General features: G+C 43.9%; 1 protein-coding gene across 12 annotated transcripts in view; it reads left to right on the top strand.

Annotated features, from left to right (window-relative positions):
• Positions 1-21,450, top strand: part of TLR3 (toll like receptor 3) — a 52,173-nt gene that overhangs the window by 12,808 nt on the left and 17,915 nt on the right. For 10 of the 12 annotated variants that reach the window (XR_010939543.1, XM_067721683.1, XM_067721682.1 and 7 more), the window contains 3 exons: positions 5,390-5,532; positions 20,746-20,856; positions 21,143-21,281. Coding sequence is in view for 11 of the 12 variants with exons in the window: in XM_067721683.1 (XP_067577784.1) it covers positions 5,390-5,532; positions 20,746-20,856; positions 21,143-21,281 (393 nt within the window). In the remaining variant the exon portion in view is untranslated. Of the gene's footprint in view, positions 1-5,389; positions 5,533-9,949; positions 10,999-16,510; positions 16,833-20,745; positions 20,857-21,142; positions 21,282-21,450 lie in introns of those variants that run through there. The other 2 variants (XM_067721692.1, XM_067721693.1) reach the window with 2 other exon arrangements.

Here is a 21,450-nt window from a genome sequence, read left to right as displayed (position 1 = left end):
CCCTACAGAGTTGACGCAAATCTAGGCATAGGGGCTAGACTGCTATACCCTCACGTCAACCAGTCATTGGATGCAGACAGCCCCAGGAAGGAAGTATGACTTGAGCAAAAAGATTTGCTACAAAGCAGTTCCAAAGTAGGGGCTCAGTTGTAAAACATCAGAAGGCAACACTCTGGGCACCTGGAAGAATAGATGCCCGAGCCCTTGACGGGGAGAGCTTGGTGGTTCACTACAGCATCCACTACACCTTCTAGGGTATTTATTGCTCCACTGGTTTCTTTAAGCACTTCTGCAAGGTTGCAGCCATTTTGTTTTTAAAAAATAAAGTCTCTTCCAGAAATTCTCAATCTGCCCTGATCTATGGATTTTGAAAAGGCAGAAAAAAGGGAACCAACTCAAGCTCTGGAGCTCACAGAGGATAATATTAAAGGAGATAGCATTGTCCCACTTCCTTAAGTTAAGTTTCATAATGTAATCAGTGTCACTATATTGGTTCAGTCAATCAAGGTGATGAAGAAACAGCAAGAATTTCCGTTTACTTTTATTGGTACTCTAGTCCAGACAACTCCTGTGGGAATCCTTCTTTGATATACCACCCGCTGCCCTACACACCATGCAGAATGAATCACTTCACTACTTAGGCATCCGTAGTACTTTATTCATACCCTTCGTCCAACTGCACATCGGGTTCTGCACACTGTTTAGATCTGACTCTATCCCGAACCCCCAGAACATAAGCATCTTGAATACAGGGAGCCTCGTCTTATTCATCTTACTTGCCTTGATATCTAGATGAATGACTGGAACATAGTAATTTTTCAAACAAGAGTCTGGGCTGAAAAGTAAATGTTAGATTGGTGGTGTGGCAGTGGAAATAGACACGTTAGCTTTTTTAGAAATATATTTTTACCATCAGGAAATTTTGTATTTGGTAGTTCTGTTTCCGGGAGAGAAAATAAACAAAGAGAATCAAGATGCTCCAAAATTCCCTCCAGCCTCCTGCAACTCTGCAATACCTATTCCAGAAACATGCCAGCGTGCCACGTAGGCATGGTCCAGGGAGTGCCAGGTCCCCACTTAAATAAAACCTTAGTTTACGTTCTAAGTTTTCTTGGGATCAAGTTATTAGGGATTTTTTGCTATTGAATTGTAGTTCCTTATATATTTTAGAAATTAATTCCCCCAAGTTTCTAGAACCAATTTCAACGTGCGCTGGTGGGTGGGCTGTGGCAGGGGGAGGCCGTTCCCACGCACCCAAGTAATTCTCTGACACCAGCTGAGTGTCCTACAATTCAACTCAGTTCTGACACCATCTACCTGGAGAGAGCATCAGATCCCACAGGTTGAGGGCTCAGTCCTCCAAGACTGCCCGCCCCCCCAATTCAGACACCAATCACAAGTCTAAGTTGTCACCTGATTGGATGAGAGTTCCAAGGACCCACTCCTTGGGTTCCATTAACTTGCTAAAGTGGCTCACAGAACTCAGAGAAACATTTTACTTACTAGATTACTGGTTTATTATAAAAGGATATAACCCAGGAACAGCCAGACGGAAGAGAGGCCTAGGGCAAGGTATGCGGAAAGGGTGTGGAGTTTCTGCCCTCCTGGAGCTTGGCCACTATCCCTGAATCTACAGGTGTTCACCAACCCAGAAGCTCTCCAACCCTCATACTTTTGGGGTTTTATGGAGGTTTCATTATATAAGCATTGTTGATGAAATCATTGACCACTGGTGACTGAATTCAGTCTCAATCCCCTATCTCCTCCCCAGAAGCTGGGGGTGGGACTGAAATTTCCAGCCCTCTGATCACATGCTTCACTCCCCTGGCAACTAGCCCCAATCATGAGGTTCTTTCCAAGTCACCTCATTAACCTAAACCCAGCTGTGGTGGAAAGGGCTTGTTAGGAATAACAAAACACCAACTTCACTTTTATGGCTCTGAAGTGATTTCAGGAACTGAGAACAAGAAACTAAACATTATAACAAAAGGTGCTCCCATTACTCTTATCACTAAGAAAATTTCAAGGACTTTAGCTCTGTGTCAGAAACGAACAAAGGCCAAATATATATTTCTTATTATACCTCACAATATCACAACCCGTTATCAGATACATGGTTTTCAAATGTCTTCTCGCATTCTGTAGGTTACTTTTTACTCTGGTGATTGTATTCTTTCCTGTGCAGAAGCTTTTTAGTTTGATGTAGCTCCACGTGTCTATTTTTGCTTGTGTTGCTTGTGCTTTTGGTGTCGGATCTGTGCAATCATTGCCAATACCAGGGTCATGAAGTTTTTCCCTTGTATTTTCTTCTAGTAGGCTTACAGTTTATAAGTTTTTCATCCATTTGAGTTGACTTCTGTGTATGGTGTAAGATAAGGTCAACGGGTATATGAAAAGATTCTCAACATCTGGGAAATGCAAATCAAAGCCACAATGAGGTATCACCTCACATCTGTTGAAATGGATATTGTTGAAAAACCAAAGGACAGCACGTGTTGGTGAGGCTGTGGAGAAACTGGAACGCTTGCACACCGTCGGTGGGAATGCAAAATGGCGCCGTTGCTATGGCAAATAATATGGCGGTTCCTCAAAAAATTACAAATAGAAATACCAAATGATCCAGCAACCGCACTTCTGGGTATTTAGCCTGTAAAAAATTAATAAACAAAGACCAGAAGAGGGAGCTCTCATACCCAGTGAGGATAGCTGAGCGCAGCAGGAAGAAGAAAGATTCCTCTTCTTTCCTGGCAAGGACTCAGCTGATGAAAAGCCATGGACTATTTTTACTACAGCACTCCCGACTTCCTTTTCCACCCTAGAAAGATGGTCTCCTTTCCTTGCTGTGTGGGGACTTGCACGCAGCTCACCATGGTTACAGACCCCAACTGCAATCCTATGCTGATCCCAAATAAGTGCATTTTTGCTGGAGAAATATCTGGCAGTCTATTTGTTTCAGGTCAACAATCCAAAAGCCTTAAAATCAGGATCTCAAAGAGATATTAGCACTCCCAGGTTCATTACAGCACAATAGCCAAAATGTGTAAATAATCTACTATATATTATAATAATCTAATATATGTGTGTGTGTGTGTGTATATATATATGGGCCTCTTAAAGGTAAATTTATTTACATGCACCCTGGACAGTAATTAACACACTATGACATTTTGTCCATGCTATATAAGAAATTACTTTTTAAAAAGGAGGTATTCAAACTGTCCTTGAACTCTCATTTCTACGACTCCCTTCTTAAGCCTCCTTTCCTTTGTGTTCATTGACCACAAGGCTTTAAGCAGCTAGGGAATGTTTCTTGCCAATTACCATAACACCAAAGAAATGACCACTAGAGGAGTGCAAAGAAAGAAGATTCTTGATTGGCTTCCTGGCAAATTGGTGAGTCATTCCCCAACCGTGCTGTAATTTTAAAAAACTGTTTAAATTTATCATATTATCACTGTGCTTTTTAAAACTTGTTTTCCTCACCGTGACCTTTTCTTGCTACACCTTAAAACTCTAAGCATCATATCATTTATAATCTGTTGATACACTGAACTTGAAACAATCAAAGTGTTATAAGTCAGTATAAGGTAAGAATATTTTATGCCCGTGATGCACTGTATACCACTCCAAAATGTGTGACTCTGGTCTAAGGGTTATTTTGAGCTGAAGACAATTGAGAAAAAGCAGACCCAGGATGAGCAATCTGCACCCCACTCCCCATCTGTATGAGAGCAGAGCGGACATTCCCCTTGTGAAGGTCAGCCCTGTGCCTCCCACGCCAGAAGCGGGGAGAGGGGAGATGGTACCACAGAAAGGTCTACATTGACAAACCTTACCAAGCAGCCGCGTCTTCCATCAGTTTCCACCTATGTATCCCGACCCCCAGTTTGCTGTCCCTAGAAACTTCAAGTCCTCTTCCTCTGTCTTGTTGATCTCGAGTGGCCTCAGCCTGCAGCAGCTTGAAGCAGGATTTCAGTTGCCAGCCAGAGACTGACGTCAGGCTGCGGCAATGAGAGCCCTGACCTGTGGCCGGTGACAAGGCCCCTGGCCCGTCAGCTTTGTAGAAATGAATTCCCACAAAGAAACAGAAAGTAGTGAAACAAGTAAAGTGTTTATTAGGAGGAAAAAGAGTACTTGTGAATAGGCACACACGGGCGAACTCAGAGAGAGAGTCGCACCCTCGTGGTAGTTTGACTCACTCACATGGGGCATTTCTTCCGGGTTTCCTTTGGCCAGTCATCTTGCTTTGCCTGGTTCTGAGTCTGTATTTGGTTTAACTCAGGGTCCTCCCTTGTGTGCGTGCATCTCTTAGCCAAAATGGATTCTAGCCAAGAGGCCTATGGGTAGGTTGACATCACTCCCTTTCTGACCTCCAAGGAGCCTTTCTGCACATGTATAGTCAAGAAGCTCTCCTTGACCTTGAGAATGAGAAATATGTGGTCTCTATCTTTTATCTGGGCAGGTCTCGCCTCTCCTATTATCCGCCTGCTATAATCTTCACCTTGGATTATCTGTCCACAGGGGACAAACTCCAGCTGCTCAGCGGGGGGCCCATCTATCTCCGGCCTCATTGTCACTTCTCCTTCAACTTATTTTTCTTTTGTTAAGATGTTCTATAAGCCCGATTTCTAACCACCCTTTTGAGTTCCTCATCACTGAGTTCTCCTGTGTGTATGTGAAAGAATCTTAAATTGGGCACACCCCATGCCATGGCTGTTCCTTCAGCTGGGCGCTGCACACCAAGGGCTCCGTCTGTGAGAGAAATCCCAGTGCTTGGTGTCCTCATGACATGGAGTTTTGCATGCAGATCGACTTAAAATGTACCTCTTGTTTACATAATTTGCATAATTTAAAAGCATAATGTTGCCAAACTTTGGAAATGTTAATGTTCAAACTGAAAATCTCCACTACCTGTAACTTCCCCTCTGGATCAGTATGTGGTTTATAATCCCAGCCAGTGGTTTGATCTGTTCCAGTGTAATTTCCATGAGCTCTGCCTCAACTGGAGAACTAGTATTTGTGAATTTTTTGTACATAAGTGTCTGTTACAAATATTTTAGCAAACAGTTTCCATTTCTCTGGCTTGTGCATATCTTGGCTGGCATTACAGAAAAATAGTGCAAACATTATTCCCTTACTGGGAAACTTTTCAATTTTTCTCTCGTTAATCTATCTTTTGTCAGTCTTTTTCGGGGCCCAGCCAATGAACCTAAATTTTCTTCCTCTCCTACAACTGCAAAAATTTTTTAGAACTCTTAACCAGTTATGAAGTTTTCCTCTCTGTCCCTCTTTTGGAGCATCTTAGTTTGTGAAATGTTTTTCATGAAGAGTCAAGGATTTTTACTCTTTTTCTCCCCAGCAATTACCTTGCTTCTGTGAATTTTTTCAGATTTCAATTTACTGGTTTTTCATAAGACTGACACGTATTGTGGGACACCAGTTCATGCGCCCGATGCAGAGTAAGGCCAAACAATCTGCAACGTTGGAGTCTGGAACAGAAAGGTTTACTGCAAGGTCAAGCAAGGAGAACAGGTGGGTCATGCTCAAAAAACCCGAACTCCCCAATGGTTTTCAGGAAAAAATAGGCAAATTTAGGGTGAGGGCTGCAGGGTGTGCAACTTCCTTCTGATTGGTTGGTGGTGAGGTAACAGGGAGGTCTTCCAAGACTCAGCCAGAAGTTACCATCCTCCGCGTGGATGGGGGCCTTAGTTCCTGCAGAAGAACTCAAAGATATTGTTATGTGTATCCCTTGAGGAGGAGCCAGGACCCTGCTTTAATGGCTGCACTATTGTTTCTTGATTGTTCCTCCTTTGTTTCTGCAGTCCCTCACTTCCCCCATTAGTAACTGTTTGAATCAGCCTTTTGGAACCCAGGGAAGGTCTAGGAGGCTGAAGAAACCTTTTCCTACAAACAAGAAACAGGGGACATGGAAGGATTTGTACCCAGGAGGACCCCACAGGGTCCTGTTCTGTTTCATAAGTCTTGCACACCAGTTATTATGTGCTAAAACTGATGCTTTATTCTGAATCAAACTCTCAAGCACAAGGCTGCTGTGTACCTCCAAGTTCTCTTTAAGCACAAACTTGGACGTGCAGACCCTTGAAGTGGACAGAGATCTGCTGATGAGACCTAATGCCATTGAGCTCGGCAGCCCTACTGCACGCACGGATTTCCTGTGCTCGGCTGGAGGGCGACGCAGCCCAGGAAGGGTCAGGGCACAGCTTCAGGTGGCTGCTGCCTGAGCCCTGGGCTTCATTTGTGCTGTGATAAAGAGCATCCTTTCCATGTAACCTGGTGTCAAACATGTGATGAAAACTAACATCTACTGAGAGCTTACCCTGTGCTAGGCTCTGTTCCAGTTCCCAAGCATGTATCAATTAATGTAACTATCAAAGTCCCATTTTATTTGAGATAGGAACCGTTATCACCCCTGGATTACAGGTGAGGAAACTAAGGAACACAGAGAGACTTGGCTGTTGGCCAGTAGCAGAGATAATATGAACCTAGGAAGTCCAGCTCCAGAGGCTCCCATACCCTACCGTCTTTGTCAAGGTGCTTAGTAAATATTTGTTGAATCAGCAAATACCTCTCCTTGTCCAGAAGTTTAGTGTTTTATTTTAATAATAAAATTTGATAGTACTTTTCTTTATAGAATATTGGCCTTGGTATCATGCTCAGTGAGACAATTTAAATCCCTAAACAGATTAATTCCTCAGGTTATTTGTTTTAACTTTCAGGTTTTCAAAACATAACATTTCTTCATAGCAACATGGCCATCACTTCCTAATACTTTCTCAATGATGTAGCCAAGCATTATTATACACATCAGAAAACCAGTTCATTAAATTGTTAATTGATCAATGTAAGCATGAGAGTTTTATCACATAAAACATGGCTGAGACATTTCTAATAAAGTCCGTCTAAAATCAACGCTGCCAAAGTTAGAAACAATGCTTTACTGCATTTACTTTCATTTCCTTACTCTGCCTGAGCCAGACCATCGTGGTACATCACCTGGGGCTCATGTTTTGAGAATGGCATGCTACAGGTAATTAACAGAAAAGCCTGGTAGCATCTAACATCTGTCTGAAAGCCTGCTGATGGATGAACAATGGGTATAAAAGACCTAGCATCTTGTGAAGAATTGTTTATCATGTTTGCAATTATTGGTCATTTTCAAAGGACCCTTAAACAAAAGGATCAATCATTCATCCGTTGTGCATTCTTCATGAAGCTGGCTGGCCAGACGTTTACATCCACTGTTTAACCCACAATGATATTGTTCCCCATCCTTTTTATATTTTCTGTCATCCTCCCTGTAGATTTTTTTTTTCTGCCACACAGCGTGGCACACGGGATCTTAGTTCTCCAACCAGGGATAGAAACCTTACCCCCTTCAGTGGAAGCACGGAGTCTTTTTTTTTTTTTTTAACATCGTTATTGGAGTATAATTGCTTTACAGTGGTGTGTTAGTTGCTGCTGTATAGCAAAGTGAATCAGCTATATGTATACATATATCCCCATTTCCCCTCCCTCTTGCGTCTCCCTCACACCTTCCCTATCCCACCCCTCTAGGTGGTCACAAAGCACCTAGCTGATCTCCCTGTGCTATGCGGCTGCTTCCCACTAGCTAGCTATTTTACATTTGGTAGTGTATATATGTCCATGCCACTCTCTCACTTCGTCCCAGTTGACCCCTCCCCCTCCCTGTGTCCTCAAGTCCATTCTCTGCGTCTGCGTCTTTATTCCTGTACTGCCCCTAGGCTCTTCAGAACCACTTTTTTTTTTTTTTTTTAGATTCCATATATATGTGTTAGCATACGGTATATTTCTCTTTCTGACTTACTTCATTCTGTATGACAGACTCTAGGTCCATCCACCTCACTACAAATAACTCAATTTCGTTTCTTTTTATGGCTGAGTAATATTCCATTGTATATATGTGCCACATCTTCTTTATCCATTCATCTGTCGATGGACACTTGGGTTGCTTCCATGTCCTGGCTATTGTAAATAGAGCTGCAACGAACATTGTGGTACATGACTCTTTTTGAATGATGGTTTTCTTAGGGTATGTGTCCAGTAGTGGGATTGCTGGGTCATATGGTAGTTCTATTTTTATTTTTTTAAGGAACCTCCATACTGTTCTCCATAGTGGCTGTATCAGTTTACATTCCCACCAACAGTGCAAGAGGGTTCCCTTTTCTCCACACCCTCTGCAGCATTTATTGTTCGTAGATTTTTTGATATGGCCATTCTGACCGGTGGAAGCATGGAGTCTTAACCCCTGGACAGCCCAGGGAGTTCCCCTCCCTGCAGATATTTTTAGACAATTATGATAATTATTTTAATTTGTAGCCAGCTTTTTACAGGCAAATATACCCACTGAAGACTTTCATAGAGGTACCAGGAAGATTCTATGATCATGAAGCACCCCAAATATTAATTACTACCCCAATAGTGTATTTGTTTTCTAGGGCTGCTATAACAAAGTGTCGCAAACTGGGTGGCTTAAAACAACAGAAATGTATTTGTCATAGTTCTGGAAACTGTAAGTCTGATATCAGATGCCCGCCGAGCCACGCTCCCTCTGAAACCTGTAGGGAAGGCTCTTCCTTATGTCTTCCTGACTTCGGGCGGTGGCCTTCAAAGATTGACATGCCTCGAGCTACAGCTGCATCACTCCAACCTCTGCCTCTGTCATTATGTGGTGTTCTCCCTGGGTGTCTGCATTCAAATTTCTCTCTTCTTAAGGGTATTGGATTAGGGCCCATGCTAATGACCCTGTCTTATGTTGATTTTATCTGTAAAGATCCTATTTCCAAATAAGGTTACATTCACACAGACTGGGAGTTAGGATTTCATCATATCTTTATGGGGAACACAATTCAGCCCGTAACAGATAGGATACATGCAAACACACCTCAGAGACAGACTGCTTTCAAGGCTGGGATTTGCAAGAGGAGGAGCTTTTCTGTAAGCCTTCTTGACAGTATCTGCCTACTTAAAGAAAATCCTGTGCATAGAGGGAAGTGGTTAGTAATGAAAGCATAGAAATATCTAAAGTTAGAGAGCTGAAGACAGGTGGGTGAATCCCGCACTGTTCATGTAGGGTTGCTCTTCCAAGGTGGAGGAGGGTGATTTGCTCCTCTGGTTACTGCCCTCTGTATATGGAATATATATCATATATATGACTCACTCCCCTTGCTTTGATTCTGTGCTCACCTAACAATCTTCCAACTTAATTTGACCTCAACAGGAATTCCTCCCCTAGGGAAAGAGCAGAGGACAACACTGCAGTTATTAGTTACCACATTTGAGTTGGGGCTTATGCATCAGTATTTTTGAGTCATGTTGGTGGGGCTCCATCCTAAGAGGCTGGTCAGCTATGAAGGTCCTGGGCCTGTAAAATCAGGAACCCTGAGACATGGCAGCAGACAAGGGCTGCTCCCAAGGAACTGGGTGAGCTGAACCAACCTTCACTCAGCAATGACCCTTTTTGCTGCCTGTCCATTCAAGTTAAATTACATATGTTCGGAATCAATCAGTTGATTAGCAGCTTAAACCTGAACTCTCATACTCCAGAAATGATCTGAATACATGTTTTTATTAACCTTCCCTCCTATCAGAGAGCTGGCCATGGTTCCTTTGGTCTTGTCAGATTGGGTAAGTCCCAGATCTTTTGGAATCAGGGTTATCGTTCCCAGGTTTATGGTCAAATTCCTCACCATCAGCCCAGAGTTCTGCGAATCTGGTGAAGCTCTAAGGGTGATGGAGAAATTGGAGAGTGTTCCTTTAAGGCACGGATCAAGGAGGGGACCAGGTGTCCGTTGTAGACGCAGCCCCAGGCTGCAGTCTAGGGCCCAATTAGCAGTGAGCTAAGCAGGGTTTTTGTTTAGCTTAGCAACGGCCTGCGCGGTCCCGGGGGCCCGTCGGGGTATCTGCGGCGGGCGGAGGCCCGGGCCTCTATCCTCAGCTCGCGGTGGCGCTGGCAGCTGCAGAAGTCGCCTCCGTGGGCTCCCGGACCCCTGGCCCTCGGGGTCTCGCAGCACTAGGGCAGAGAAGGGACTGCTCCCCGCGTCGGGGAAGGTCCGGCCGAGCGGGGCCGAGCGCCCGGCGGGGATCCTCCGCGTGGAGAGAGCACCAGAGGCTCCCGGGGTGCGCGGCTTGAGGGGACCCCACGACCCCCGTCCCCGCCCCGGGCCGCCTCGTCGCCATCCCTACGGGCGGCGGTGGATGGAGCCCCGCAGCCCGGCTCCCCGCGGGTTTGAGGTTCGGGCAGCAGCCAGGACAGCATTTCCAAGGCCAGGACATGAAGGTCGCTGTGTTGGACCTTGGGTCTCTCTTTGCCAAAATCTTCAAGACCTCTACGGCGCCCGCGGCGGTTCCCTCGCCGGTCGCCTCCTCCAGCCACTCGCGAGGCGCAGCCACCGCAGGGCCGGCGGGCATCGGGGCGGGCACCTGGCTTGGCACGGCCCCGCCCTTGACCCTCTTTCCAGCCCTGGCGCCCGACTCCCGCTCCGGTTCGCGGGGGGCACCAGCCCTGCAGCAGCCGACACCCGCCCCGCTCCGTCCTCTGCTCGCCGCCTCCCACCCCCGGGTCTCGGTCGCGAGCCGCACGGCAGAAGCGGGAGGGACGCCCCTCTGGCTGACCAGTAGCCCGAGAGCAGCCAAAGTCCGGTCCTCGCCCCCGCCCCTGCCCGCGGCCCCCTCCAGCGGCGTCTGCGGCGCAGCCGGCTCCCCAGCCCCCCAGGTGGCCGTGGCGCGGCCGCCCCCAGGCCCTGGCGGGGTCTTGGCGGCGCTGCCGTCCATCGGGGGCTCCGCGGGCAGCGGCAGTGTGACCGCGAGCGCACGGAACCCTCGCCCGCCCGGCCCCGGGGAGCGAGAGCCCGGCGCTCGGGTGCCCCCCGGGCCTGGCCCCAAGACCCTGTTCTTCACCCTGCCGGACCTCGGCGAAGAGTGGGCCTCGGACAGCGACTCGGAGGACGGCCGAGAAGCGTGAGTAACGGCTGGGGCCAGGCAGGTCCTTCTTGGGTTGGGACCCCTGCGCCTCCACCTGTCACACCCACCTTGCCAGGCGCCCGTTACAAAACTGCACTATTTGCAGTAACTTCCACTAAGTGCCCTGGGTACGTCCCTGCACTTTTCTTGGATCCTTATTCCTCGGCTTTCTTTTCTTTTCAAACAGAGGCTGTGACAGGCTTTTGATCAACTTTCTCGGAGGTAATCCTCTGCTGTTCACTAGCAGAGAGGGAGGGAAGATGAAGCGGGACTTGAAGGAGAGGAGGACAAAGTTTTGTTTCTTTTCTAGCTGAAGTTTTGACTCAGGTCATTTGATAGCCAGGTTTCCTTAAGGACTTTGAAAGGAGCCTTTCTCTAATGCAGGATACGGCGGACGTGCAGGGTACCCAATACCTACACTGGCGGCTATAATTTTAAGAAATGGTGAGACACACGGCGCCTCCCTCCTTTTCAAGGATCAGCCCCAATTCTCATCCTAAGTGGGATTTTTTGTGTGTGAGACATCGAGTTGATTTACATATGTATAACATCATCTGACTCAATGGATTTGTATCATATAGCCTAGAGCTCCTGTGTTACTGCCATGGGGCCCTGAGGTACTCCGGAAACGCTGACTGACTTCGTGGGAGCCATCTCAATGGGAATTAGGGGACACGTCCCTCAACACACCGACATACACACACACACACTCACATACTACCCTTTCACCACCAGGAGCAGTGATGAAAACATCCCTCTTGTAAAATGTGGATTTTAGAACAAAGGCAAATTTTATTTTTTTAATGAGAAGATATAGCTCCTCTTAGTGGGTATAAAAATGTTCAGCCTTCTTGAATTTCACAAAAGGATAGTGAAATGTTCAAAGGCAAACCAGAAAGTCCCGTTCACAGATGGAGATTTCTGTATTGTAATCTAGCAAAGGAAGAATGGTCAGGGAAGAATGGTCAGGCCTGTTAGCAGAGAAGCTCTCTTCTCCTCCCAAAAATGGACAGGAAAACTTTTGCATTAAGACTGATTCTAACTCAGTCAAAATTTAAATAACTATTTTCACAAAACTGCGTGACGTTCATCTCAGTGCTAAAATAAGTTAAAGAGTAAGTTGTTCCTTTTCATTTAAAATATTATATTATGAAATAGATGAATCAACTGATTTTTTTTTTCCCCTAAGGAAAATCAGTTGCATTTGGATAAGTGGCTAGAATACATATGTCTAAGGAATTAGGCCTTTGTTATTGGCTACTGGTCCTTAACATTTATGCAATTAATGTTTTATGAGCAAATAGATATACACACTGACCTTAAACTCTAGTCTTAGTGTTTTTTTCCAACAGGCACTGAAACATTCAGCATGGCCAGTGGAAAGCACTGGTGTTGATTTCCGTTCTTAAACATCTTAAACCATGTTTGCATTGTCCAAAAATGCTTAATGGATACTTTTTGAATAACACTGTATTTGGCACTATTTACAGTATGCTAATCTACATTAGCAAAGATATCCAATTGTACCGAAAGGGCAGACATTGAATTTTACACAATTGCTTTGAGGAATAATAGGTACAGATATGTGTGTTCAAGGATCTTCCTAATTATGTGCCTTTGTTCTCTCCATGGGATGTCTGACAGCCCTTCAAGTACATTAGTTTTGTATTTTTTTTACATATGCAAATAGTCGTGTTCCCTTCCTTCCATACCTCCTTTCTTTTTTTAATCATGAAGTTAACAAACGGATAAGGGAAAAGAAGAAAGAAAGGAATTTTTCCTTCAGTCTTATAGACCTTTTGCATCTTGAAGTATATTTTTTTCACTCCCGGATTTCTGGGGTAGCTATCTATAACACTGAATAAACAAACATGCTTCAGCACTGGATTTAAATTTTACAACTACTACCTTATCTGTCAGTTTGCAGCTGCTAGTTATTAGCCTGCCGCTAAACTAGCAGTTAGCGGCTGCTAGTTATTAGCCTGCCTGATTAATAACAAAATCGTGTACTTGGTTTTCTCAAGCCCAGGGATGCAGAGAGTGGAAGATGGTTAAAGTAAGAATAAGAGAGGGAGGGGGGAAAAGCACAGCTAGAGAGAATGTGGATAGGTGTAAAACAAGTGCAAGCAAATCTTGAGAAACATGAATCTAATTTGAAGACCACCACACTCATTTACAAAGAAAAGTCCTCATTCACAGTTTCTATTTTTTGGAAGAAAACCCATGTATTTTACCTTTGACCTGATTCTGTCCTTGGGCTTTGTTAAAACGAAAAATAGTGAAATTACTTTGAGTGGGGACATACGCAAACTTTCAATTCAGAGCCTTTTCATTTTTCACCAAGGTGCTATGTAATAGCATGAGTTTTGATTTCTGATTCATGGATTAAATAAATGACTGGCCCACAGAAGAGGGGTTTGCCCTTTTCAGTCCACAAGACATACTGGTGGCCACATTTGAACCAGAGGCCGAGATACTGAGTGGCCTTATTTACCTCTCTACTGCACCCCCCAGATGTGCGATTCAGCACTTTCATCCTCACCTTCACCTCCCTGTGTCTTTCACATATAACGCCGTCCCTCATTCACACTGGTTTCTGGTCTCCCCAGCCCTCTTTCCTACCTCCTTTTGCATTTCCGGTTTGAACTACACAGTTATCACCTTGTAAAAGGGCTTTTCGTTTGTTCTGCAAATAGAAGAATTTCTAACAGTAGATAAGGCAGATAGATGGAGAATTGCTGTGTATGAAGGTTGGTAGAGTTAAACTTCACATGGTCAGGAAGTATTTCTATCTTTTTTAAATTATCGCTGATAACAGAGAGTCATTGCTCTTTTGAGTGACTGAGTTTTCTTGTTAAAGTCACATAAGTGTGGAAATATCATAGTTGGTGCCTGCAGGACTTGTTAACTTGACTGCCAATGAAATGAATGCAGGGACTTCTCTGAGAATAACCAGTAGCATCACAAATCAAATCGTACATAGCCAGTACTTTGTATAGCTCTTGCGCATTCCTACCCAGTGATCGTATTATATATATGCACAGCATATCTTTTTTTAAATGATAAACTCTTTGTCCTGTGACACTTAACACACACCCACAAAAGGCATTTAATAAATACTTATTAAAAGAATAAATGGAAATATTTTCATCACAAAATCCACTTTCATGGGTTCCTAACCTTATAAAAATCAAGAGGAAATTTAAATGTCCTTCTTTAAGAAATTGTCTTGGGCCTTCCTGTTTCATTGTCTTGGAGTTTTCCCAGAGTTAGTAATGCTTCCTGCTGGGAGTTTGCATTTCCACAGGGATGAATGGTGAGCTCAGTAGACAATTGTCATATGACTGTTACTTTCTATTACAGTCATATGACCATCAATTTCATTAAAAATAGTAATGAACTTGACTTGGTCGTTCATGTCTAGCATTTGCTTAAACCCAAGAAAAGAATTTTGTTCTTAATGTCATACAGTAGGTTTTTAAGCTTTAAATTATCTTCTTTACTTTGTTATTATATTTGAAGTCTCAAAAATTGAATTTGAGCTATTATGTTCTGCTGTGTATTTAAAAAACACATTCTGAATTTTTTCTAATGTGATAGGTAACGTGTGTACTTGATATGTTAGCAGTTACCAGTTAGTTACCTGTTACCAATCCGTGATAAGTACAGAAAGTGAGGATAAGTCTTTAGAAAAGTTTATAGCAATTGACAGAGTAACTTTATGTCTGTTGACTGATAACAAACTTTTGGATTTGTATTTTGTGTATCTTTTTTTCCATTTTACTTCCTAGTAATTTATTTTCATTACACTTAAAAAATTATAACATCCACAATTTATAGGAAATTTTTTTTTTTTTTTTTTTTTGCGTTACGTGGGCCTCTCACTGTTGTGGCCTCTCCCGCTGCGGAGCACAGGCTCCGGATGCGCAGGCTCAGCGGCCATGGCTCACAGGCCCAGCCACTCCGCGTCATGTGGAATCTTCCCGGACCGGGGCATGATCCCGTGTCCCCTGCATTGGCAGGCGGACTCTCAACCACTGCGCCACCAGGGAAGCCCCATAATATTATTCTTTACTTTTTTTTTTTTCCTGTCAGGTCTCCTTTCATATAAATAGTATTAGCAGGTATGTGTTTATTTTAGGTACCATCAGTTTTCCTGATTCACACACACACATACACACCCTACATATATGTACATATGTATGTATCATTAATTTCAGAATTTATAACCACTTACCACTTTAAAGCTGATGATTTGTAAACATGGTGAGGACCCTAGTATCCGTAGTTCAAGAAATGGATCATTGTTTTGCTGTTGGTAGTTGGTTTCTTATTATCATCTTAGGGTTGTCCATTAAGAGTCAGATTCAAAATAAATAAACTGGATTTTTCACTATTAAATGTAATAGGCATGGTTTACCTCTGTAAATGCTGAGCTGGAGGAATAGGTGGGCTTCTTTGTACCTATTCAGATTTAGAAGGCCTTAGATCTCAAAGGAGAATGGATGCCCACAGCAGGCTGGACTGTGTTCCAGCGTCCCCTTTATTCATTGTAATTATTAAGAATCTCTTACTGGGAAAAGGCACGCGACAGGTGGTGTCTGCCCTTGGACATGTTACTTTGAAAATGTGTATTACTTCAGCCAACTCACCCGTATTTCTCTCAGTTTATGAAAATGGTGGCTTGGCCATTTTGCTATCTCACGGCATAGAATCTGGTGACTCTAGTCCTGGTATTATTGTATGACTTCAAGATTGAAACAAGCACATATTAATAAACCAAAACACAGGTGTACTCTCCGGTTTGTAGAAAAGTTATTGGACTGTATAGATAAAGCATCTGTTTGAAGATGGGAGAGACAGGACGGCATCGGAAGCAAATCTTCGGTGCCTAAGTAGACCTAGAGTTCCTGTTAATCAGATTAGCATCTTGCATTTAACAGGCTGAGACTTGAATTTTTTTTAAACCTCCCTCTACTTCCCTGCCCTCCCCCCCGCCACGCCCAACTAGGAATCCTTCGATGGGAGGGTGGGGGTAGGTGAAATTGTCTGTATTTCTCCGGTTCATTCAAATTCTATTTAAAAGGATTAAGGACAGCAAACACCTGTCTGGGTAGCCCCGGGGAAGGGGTAGGAAGGCCAGACCGGTGCGCACTGGAGGCCCAGAGAGGGCAGTGGGGCCGGCGGGTGCCCAGAGGCCTAGTGGCCCGTGGTCAAAGCTCAGGACACTGGGTTATAAAATGTGGCCCCTGGCAGCGGGAAGGGGGCACGGCGTGCTTTTCCGGAGGTCGGGATCCGGGGAGAGTGGGACGCGGACCGAGGGCAGAGGGCGGCGGGTGGGAGTGGGGGGCGCCGGCAGGCTCCGGAAGAGGGGACGCCGCGGGGAACCTCCGACTGGCCCAGCCCGACCCCAGCGAGGGGCGCGGCGGCCAGCGGAGGAGGAGGAGGGAAGGGCGTGGGCCGGGAGGCGTGGCGTTGCCGCGCCGCGCCGCGCCGGAATCTGGCGCTTTCGGGGCCGAGGGAGCCGGGGCAGGGGAAGCAGCGACGGGCGAGCGGGGAACACCACGCCCATGGACCGCGCAGCCCGGGCTGGGAGCGCCCCTGGCCGCGCCGCTCGAGACTCGCGGTTCCCGGCGGTGCCGCGGCCGCACGTGCAGGGCTAGCGGGCGGGGCGCAGGGCTGGGCGGCCGGGGAGCCCGGGCCCCGGGGGCGCGGGGGCGCCGCCTGCAGGGGGCCGGCTCGGGGTGGCAGCGCCGGGCGGCGCCCAGGCCTAGGGGCTCTGGGCCTGGCCCGCGGGACGCGAGCCCAGACCTGGCGCTGATGGTGATTGGGTGAGTCCTGATCTGGGAAGGGCGGGGAGGGGGGGGATGAGCTTGCCTTCGTGTCACCTTTTTGTGCCACAAGCGTGATTTTTATCTGCTTGCAAAGTCAGAGTCCATCTGGTCTGTTTCCCTGCATCCATTCCTGAAATCTCGTGCTGACGCCATCAGGCCCTCCGGAGCGTTCGTGGCGTCTGAGATGACATCTCTTCAGTCCCAAGAGCCGGGAGCCTCGGTTGCTTCTAGAATGAGCTTGTATAAGTCAGGGCTTACCATCCTGCGTTCCAACCCATTCAGAATGCAGTACTCATTTCAGACAATCTTTTTAAGCAGAAATATAAATTTTGAAAGCTGCCATCACTGTTTAATAATTGAATTTCATTTTTAAAGTAAATTTATTTATCTACTTATTTTTGGATGCGTTGGGTTTTCATTGCTGCGCAGGCTTTCTCTAGTTGCTTCGGGGCTGTGCAGTGTGCAAGCTTCTCATTGCGGTGGCTTCTCTTGTTATGGAGCGCAGGCTCTAGGCACGTGGGCTTCAGTAGTTGTGTCATGCGGGCTCAGGAGTTGTGGTGCACAGGCTTAGTTGCTCCGCGGCATGTGGGCTATTCCCAGACCAGGGCTCGAACCCTTGTCCCCTGTACTGGCAGGTGGATTCTTAACCACTGCGCCACCAGGGAAGTCCCTAATAATTGAGTTTCTATAGGGCAAAGTGGCAGAGGTTTGTGGGTTATCAAGAGGCAACTTTTAAAAAGTAAAAGTAGATAATCTAGTAATTTCTTTGACAACTGGAATGGAGTGACTCGGGGAGATTGAGACTGAGCTTTAATTTAACTTTGATGCACCAACAAATTAGTGCAATATAGTTTGGTGGTTGCACTTCAGTCTACCCTAAAACCCAGATCCTGTTCTGAAATGAACAGCCTTTAACCTTCCGACTACCAGCATTTTATCATCTCTAAAATGTAAGCCGTATGGACAGGAACTAGTGTAAAACTGTTATGTCTATGTATTATGTAATAAAAGCTTATTAGACATCCCAGCACTTTCAAGTTTTAAGATATTTATAAGACACATACTGTAAATTGTGTATACTTTCCTAGACTCTATAGATTACATGAGTTGATAGTTACAGGGAATTAAAGATGTTCAATATTATGCCTGAAATAACTCTACAATGCATGGTTAGAGGACAGAGAAACCACAAGATTCAAAACAAAACGTAAAAAGAAAAAAGGCAAGTTCTATACATTCTGTTCTTCATTCACAATGTCAGTAATGTGGTTCCTGGAGAGACATGGAGATCAGATGGCCTGGGTCCTGGAACCAGCTGCAGCCCTATCTATCTGCTTTGTGACCTTGGAGAGTCATTGAGTTTACTGGGCTCAAATTCCTCTTCAGAATTCCTCTGAACTTTGTGGTCAAACGTATATGTTATTAAGCTGAACTCTGACGTTTAAGACATTCCACAGAAGTATAGGGACTTCGAAGGAGAGGAGGCAGGGAAGAGCCCAGGAGAAAAGAGCTGGAGAAACGGTGTGGAGGCAGCTGGTGTTTTCAGGCATCTGTTTTATGGTAATCCGTCCCCTACCCAGCATCCCTGAGTCTTGAAGACCTCCTGTCCTCAGCTACACCTTGAAGTGCGTAGGAATGCTGATCTGCGCAAGGATATGCTACAATGTCAAGAGAGGAATTCCTTCTTCCATTTTGTAAACAGCGTTCTTCTTAGTTTGAAAAGTCACCCCTTTTCCCCCTTAGAAAATGGCGAATTTTCTGAAGGAAGAAATTATTGTTCATTGAAAACAAAACAAACTGGCCTGAGTCTGATTAGTGAATTTAGCTTTCCAGTTGCACAAAAGGCAGAGGAGAAGCTCAAAGAAAGAAAGGTGGATGTGAGTGGATTAGACACTCCATAAAAAGTCATTTTGGGAGAGATCTGCTACGCTAAGAGCTGTGGATCTTCCTTCTTCATAAAGGATGAAAAATTCTCCGGCAACATCTTGGATGTGGAGGATATTTTCATGTCCAGTCACAATGTCATCTTTTGTATTAAGCAGGAACATTCTGAGTAATTAGAGGGCCAAAGCACGCTCTTTGTTTGAGGTACTAATTTAGTCTTTGCCTAGTGATTCTTCCAATAAACAGAGAGCATCTCTAGGTGTCAGGCAGTATTTTAAGTGCTACAGATAGAAGACAATAAAGTATCAGGAACATCCCAATAAAAAACTAAAGTCCCAAGAGAGATAGGAAATGCCGGGAGAGGTGAAAAAACCCAAGAAAATGGTGTTTTCATCGTGTGGCATATGCCAGCAATAATAGCAGTGAAAGCAACCTGATTTACCCGGCTTGATTACGTAAACACTTTACAGACTTCATCTAATTTAAGTCTCACAACAACTGGAGAAGTAACTTCTCAAGCACACAGCCTGTCAGTGGCAGAGCAAGATTCTAATCCATGTTATTATTCTATGGATATTACAAAAGAACAGTATTTTATCTAATTCACCACCCTGAGGTTTAAAATTCTTTCTCAATAACAAGCAAATTAACTCATATACCAGTATATAGTTTGTAACATTCAAAGCAGATCTATTTGATGTAATTTTTTGTTGATTGCCTCTTTTAATGTCATAAGCATTTTTATGTTTATCTAGAGTTATAGAGTCACGTGGAAATGACTGAATAGGGCTAAAGGTAAAGCAATTTATTGGCATAAAAGCTTGTCCTGTGTTCTTTTCTCTGCTACCCTTTCTTTAACAGCTTTATTCTCAGGATTGCTTGGTGTACTTATGACTGTTGAGCACTAAAGAGAGGAAAAAAATCCAATAATTCTGTTATTCTCTCTTGTAAAGATATCTATATGATCGCTCACCTCTGTTTATAGTAATTAATTTGTTTTAAAAATTATCTTTTTTGTAGAGTACTGTAGGTATACAACTAAGGACAGAACTGATTCTCTGATTAATATTTTTTTAAAACTATTTACATAGAGAAATATAAATGATGAAAATTAGGTACCATTTAATTGAAAGCAAAAGCAAACTTTTTAAATGAGTGGTGTCCCTGTTAGAAATATTGAAAGTTGACATTTTTTCCCCAAATGACTATCATATCTTAAGTTAATATAAAATATAAGTTATTTGTATGGGAAAATATTATTTCTATAAAAGAACAGAACTTGTTTACTGTTAAACGTTAGGAAGGTATTTAACTAGAGGGAAGTAAATGTTTTAAAAAGTTCAATGAAAGGACATTTTAATGATTAACACTAACTGGGCTATACAAGCCAGGTTTAATGCCTTATTTAAAATTGAGAGATTTCTTCTGTTTTAGTTTTCCATTACTCTTAATATTTTAAAACTCTCTACAAATCAGGCTACAAACCAAGCTAGAATGCCAAACTAAAGTGAGTTATTGTTTGTGTGTTTCAGTCATTTCTTTTATTTCTTTATGTGTTTAGTGATTCAAACAAAGTTGATATATTTCGGAATTAATAAGGAATTATCGAGTTTGTTTCGTGCAAGGCTGGTTGGCTTTTGCAAGCTCCAGGGCACCTGGTCAAGGGATACGCGGGACCTGAAATCTAGCTCATGTTTCCACTGCCGAGTTTTGGAGTGAGGCTCCACCTAGGTTTGGAGCAACTTTTATCAGTCTGGCTGAGTCACAAGAAGTTGTTTTTTTCCCAGTTTACATAACAGTTCATGTAGGTTAATAACAACCTTGATTCTAAGAAAAATAAAAATGGTAGGGAACTAGGCTCAGTGTCTTGAGGTGTGTGTGGGGCGTGTGTGTGCACACACATGTGTGTTTAGGGGGACATGGTAGGAGGAGAGGGGCAACTTTCTACAAAAGGAAATTTTAAATGTCTTAATGAATACACTTATTACATTACAGATACTTTTCATATTTTATTTTATTTTTTCAGAAGAGGACTGCCAGAAGGATCTGGAAAGCAGAGTTTTCCTGCGAAAAGCAAAGATCCTTTACCTACACATTTTACAAGAAATGTACAGAAAGCCATTGATAAATATACCCGGTAAGAATTAGTCTGTTAAATGTGTCTGATTGCAGAATGAAAATGTGCCCATAGTGAATATGGGAAACAAAGTCACTGATGGGCCATGAATTTCCACAAGTAAAATTAGCAGGTTTATTTTTAGCCAACTGAAATGTTGCACTGTATAAATCTTTTAAAGTCAGTGTGCTGTGAAAATTAACCAATATATTTAAATAAAGAAAGAGGAAGTAGGCACAAGGTCAAGCCACTTCCCAGTATGACCTCTTCTCAGTAAATGTTATTTATGTTACATTTCTTCCTACAGTGAATCCGTGTCATCATTTTCATCAAATGGAAACCCCATGCCCACAGAAGCTCCCAACTCCTGGTCTGGGTCTGGGACACAGAGTTCAACCACAGGCTTATCAACCGAGAGGAGCTCCATTTACTCTTGGAGAGATGATGTATGTCTCACAAAATTTTGGATAATCCCATGGTTATAACTTATAATGATGACTTGCTTTCTTATTTAAAAAAAAATCTTTTTACCAATTTTAAAAGCATTACCTAGTCCACACATACATATACATAAATATAAAAGCACTTACATGTCACACATGAAAACTGAAATTA

Source organism: Pseudorca crassidens, chromosome 21, assembly GCF_039906515.1.
Source record: "Pseudorca crassidens isolate mPseCra1 chromosome 21, mPseCra1.hap1, whole genome shotgun sequence".
In the NCBI taxonomy this organism is placed as follows: domain Eukaryota; kingdom Metazoa; phylum Chordata; class Mammalia; order Artiodactyla; family Delphinidae; genus Pseudorca; species Pseudorca crassidens.
Note: the sequence above shows the minus strand (reverse complement) of the source record. Positions and strands in the feature narration are given on the sequence as shown.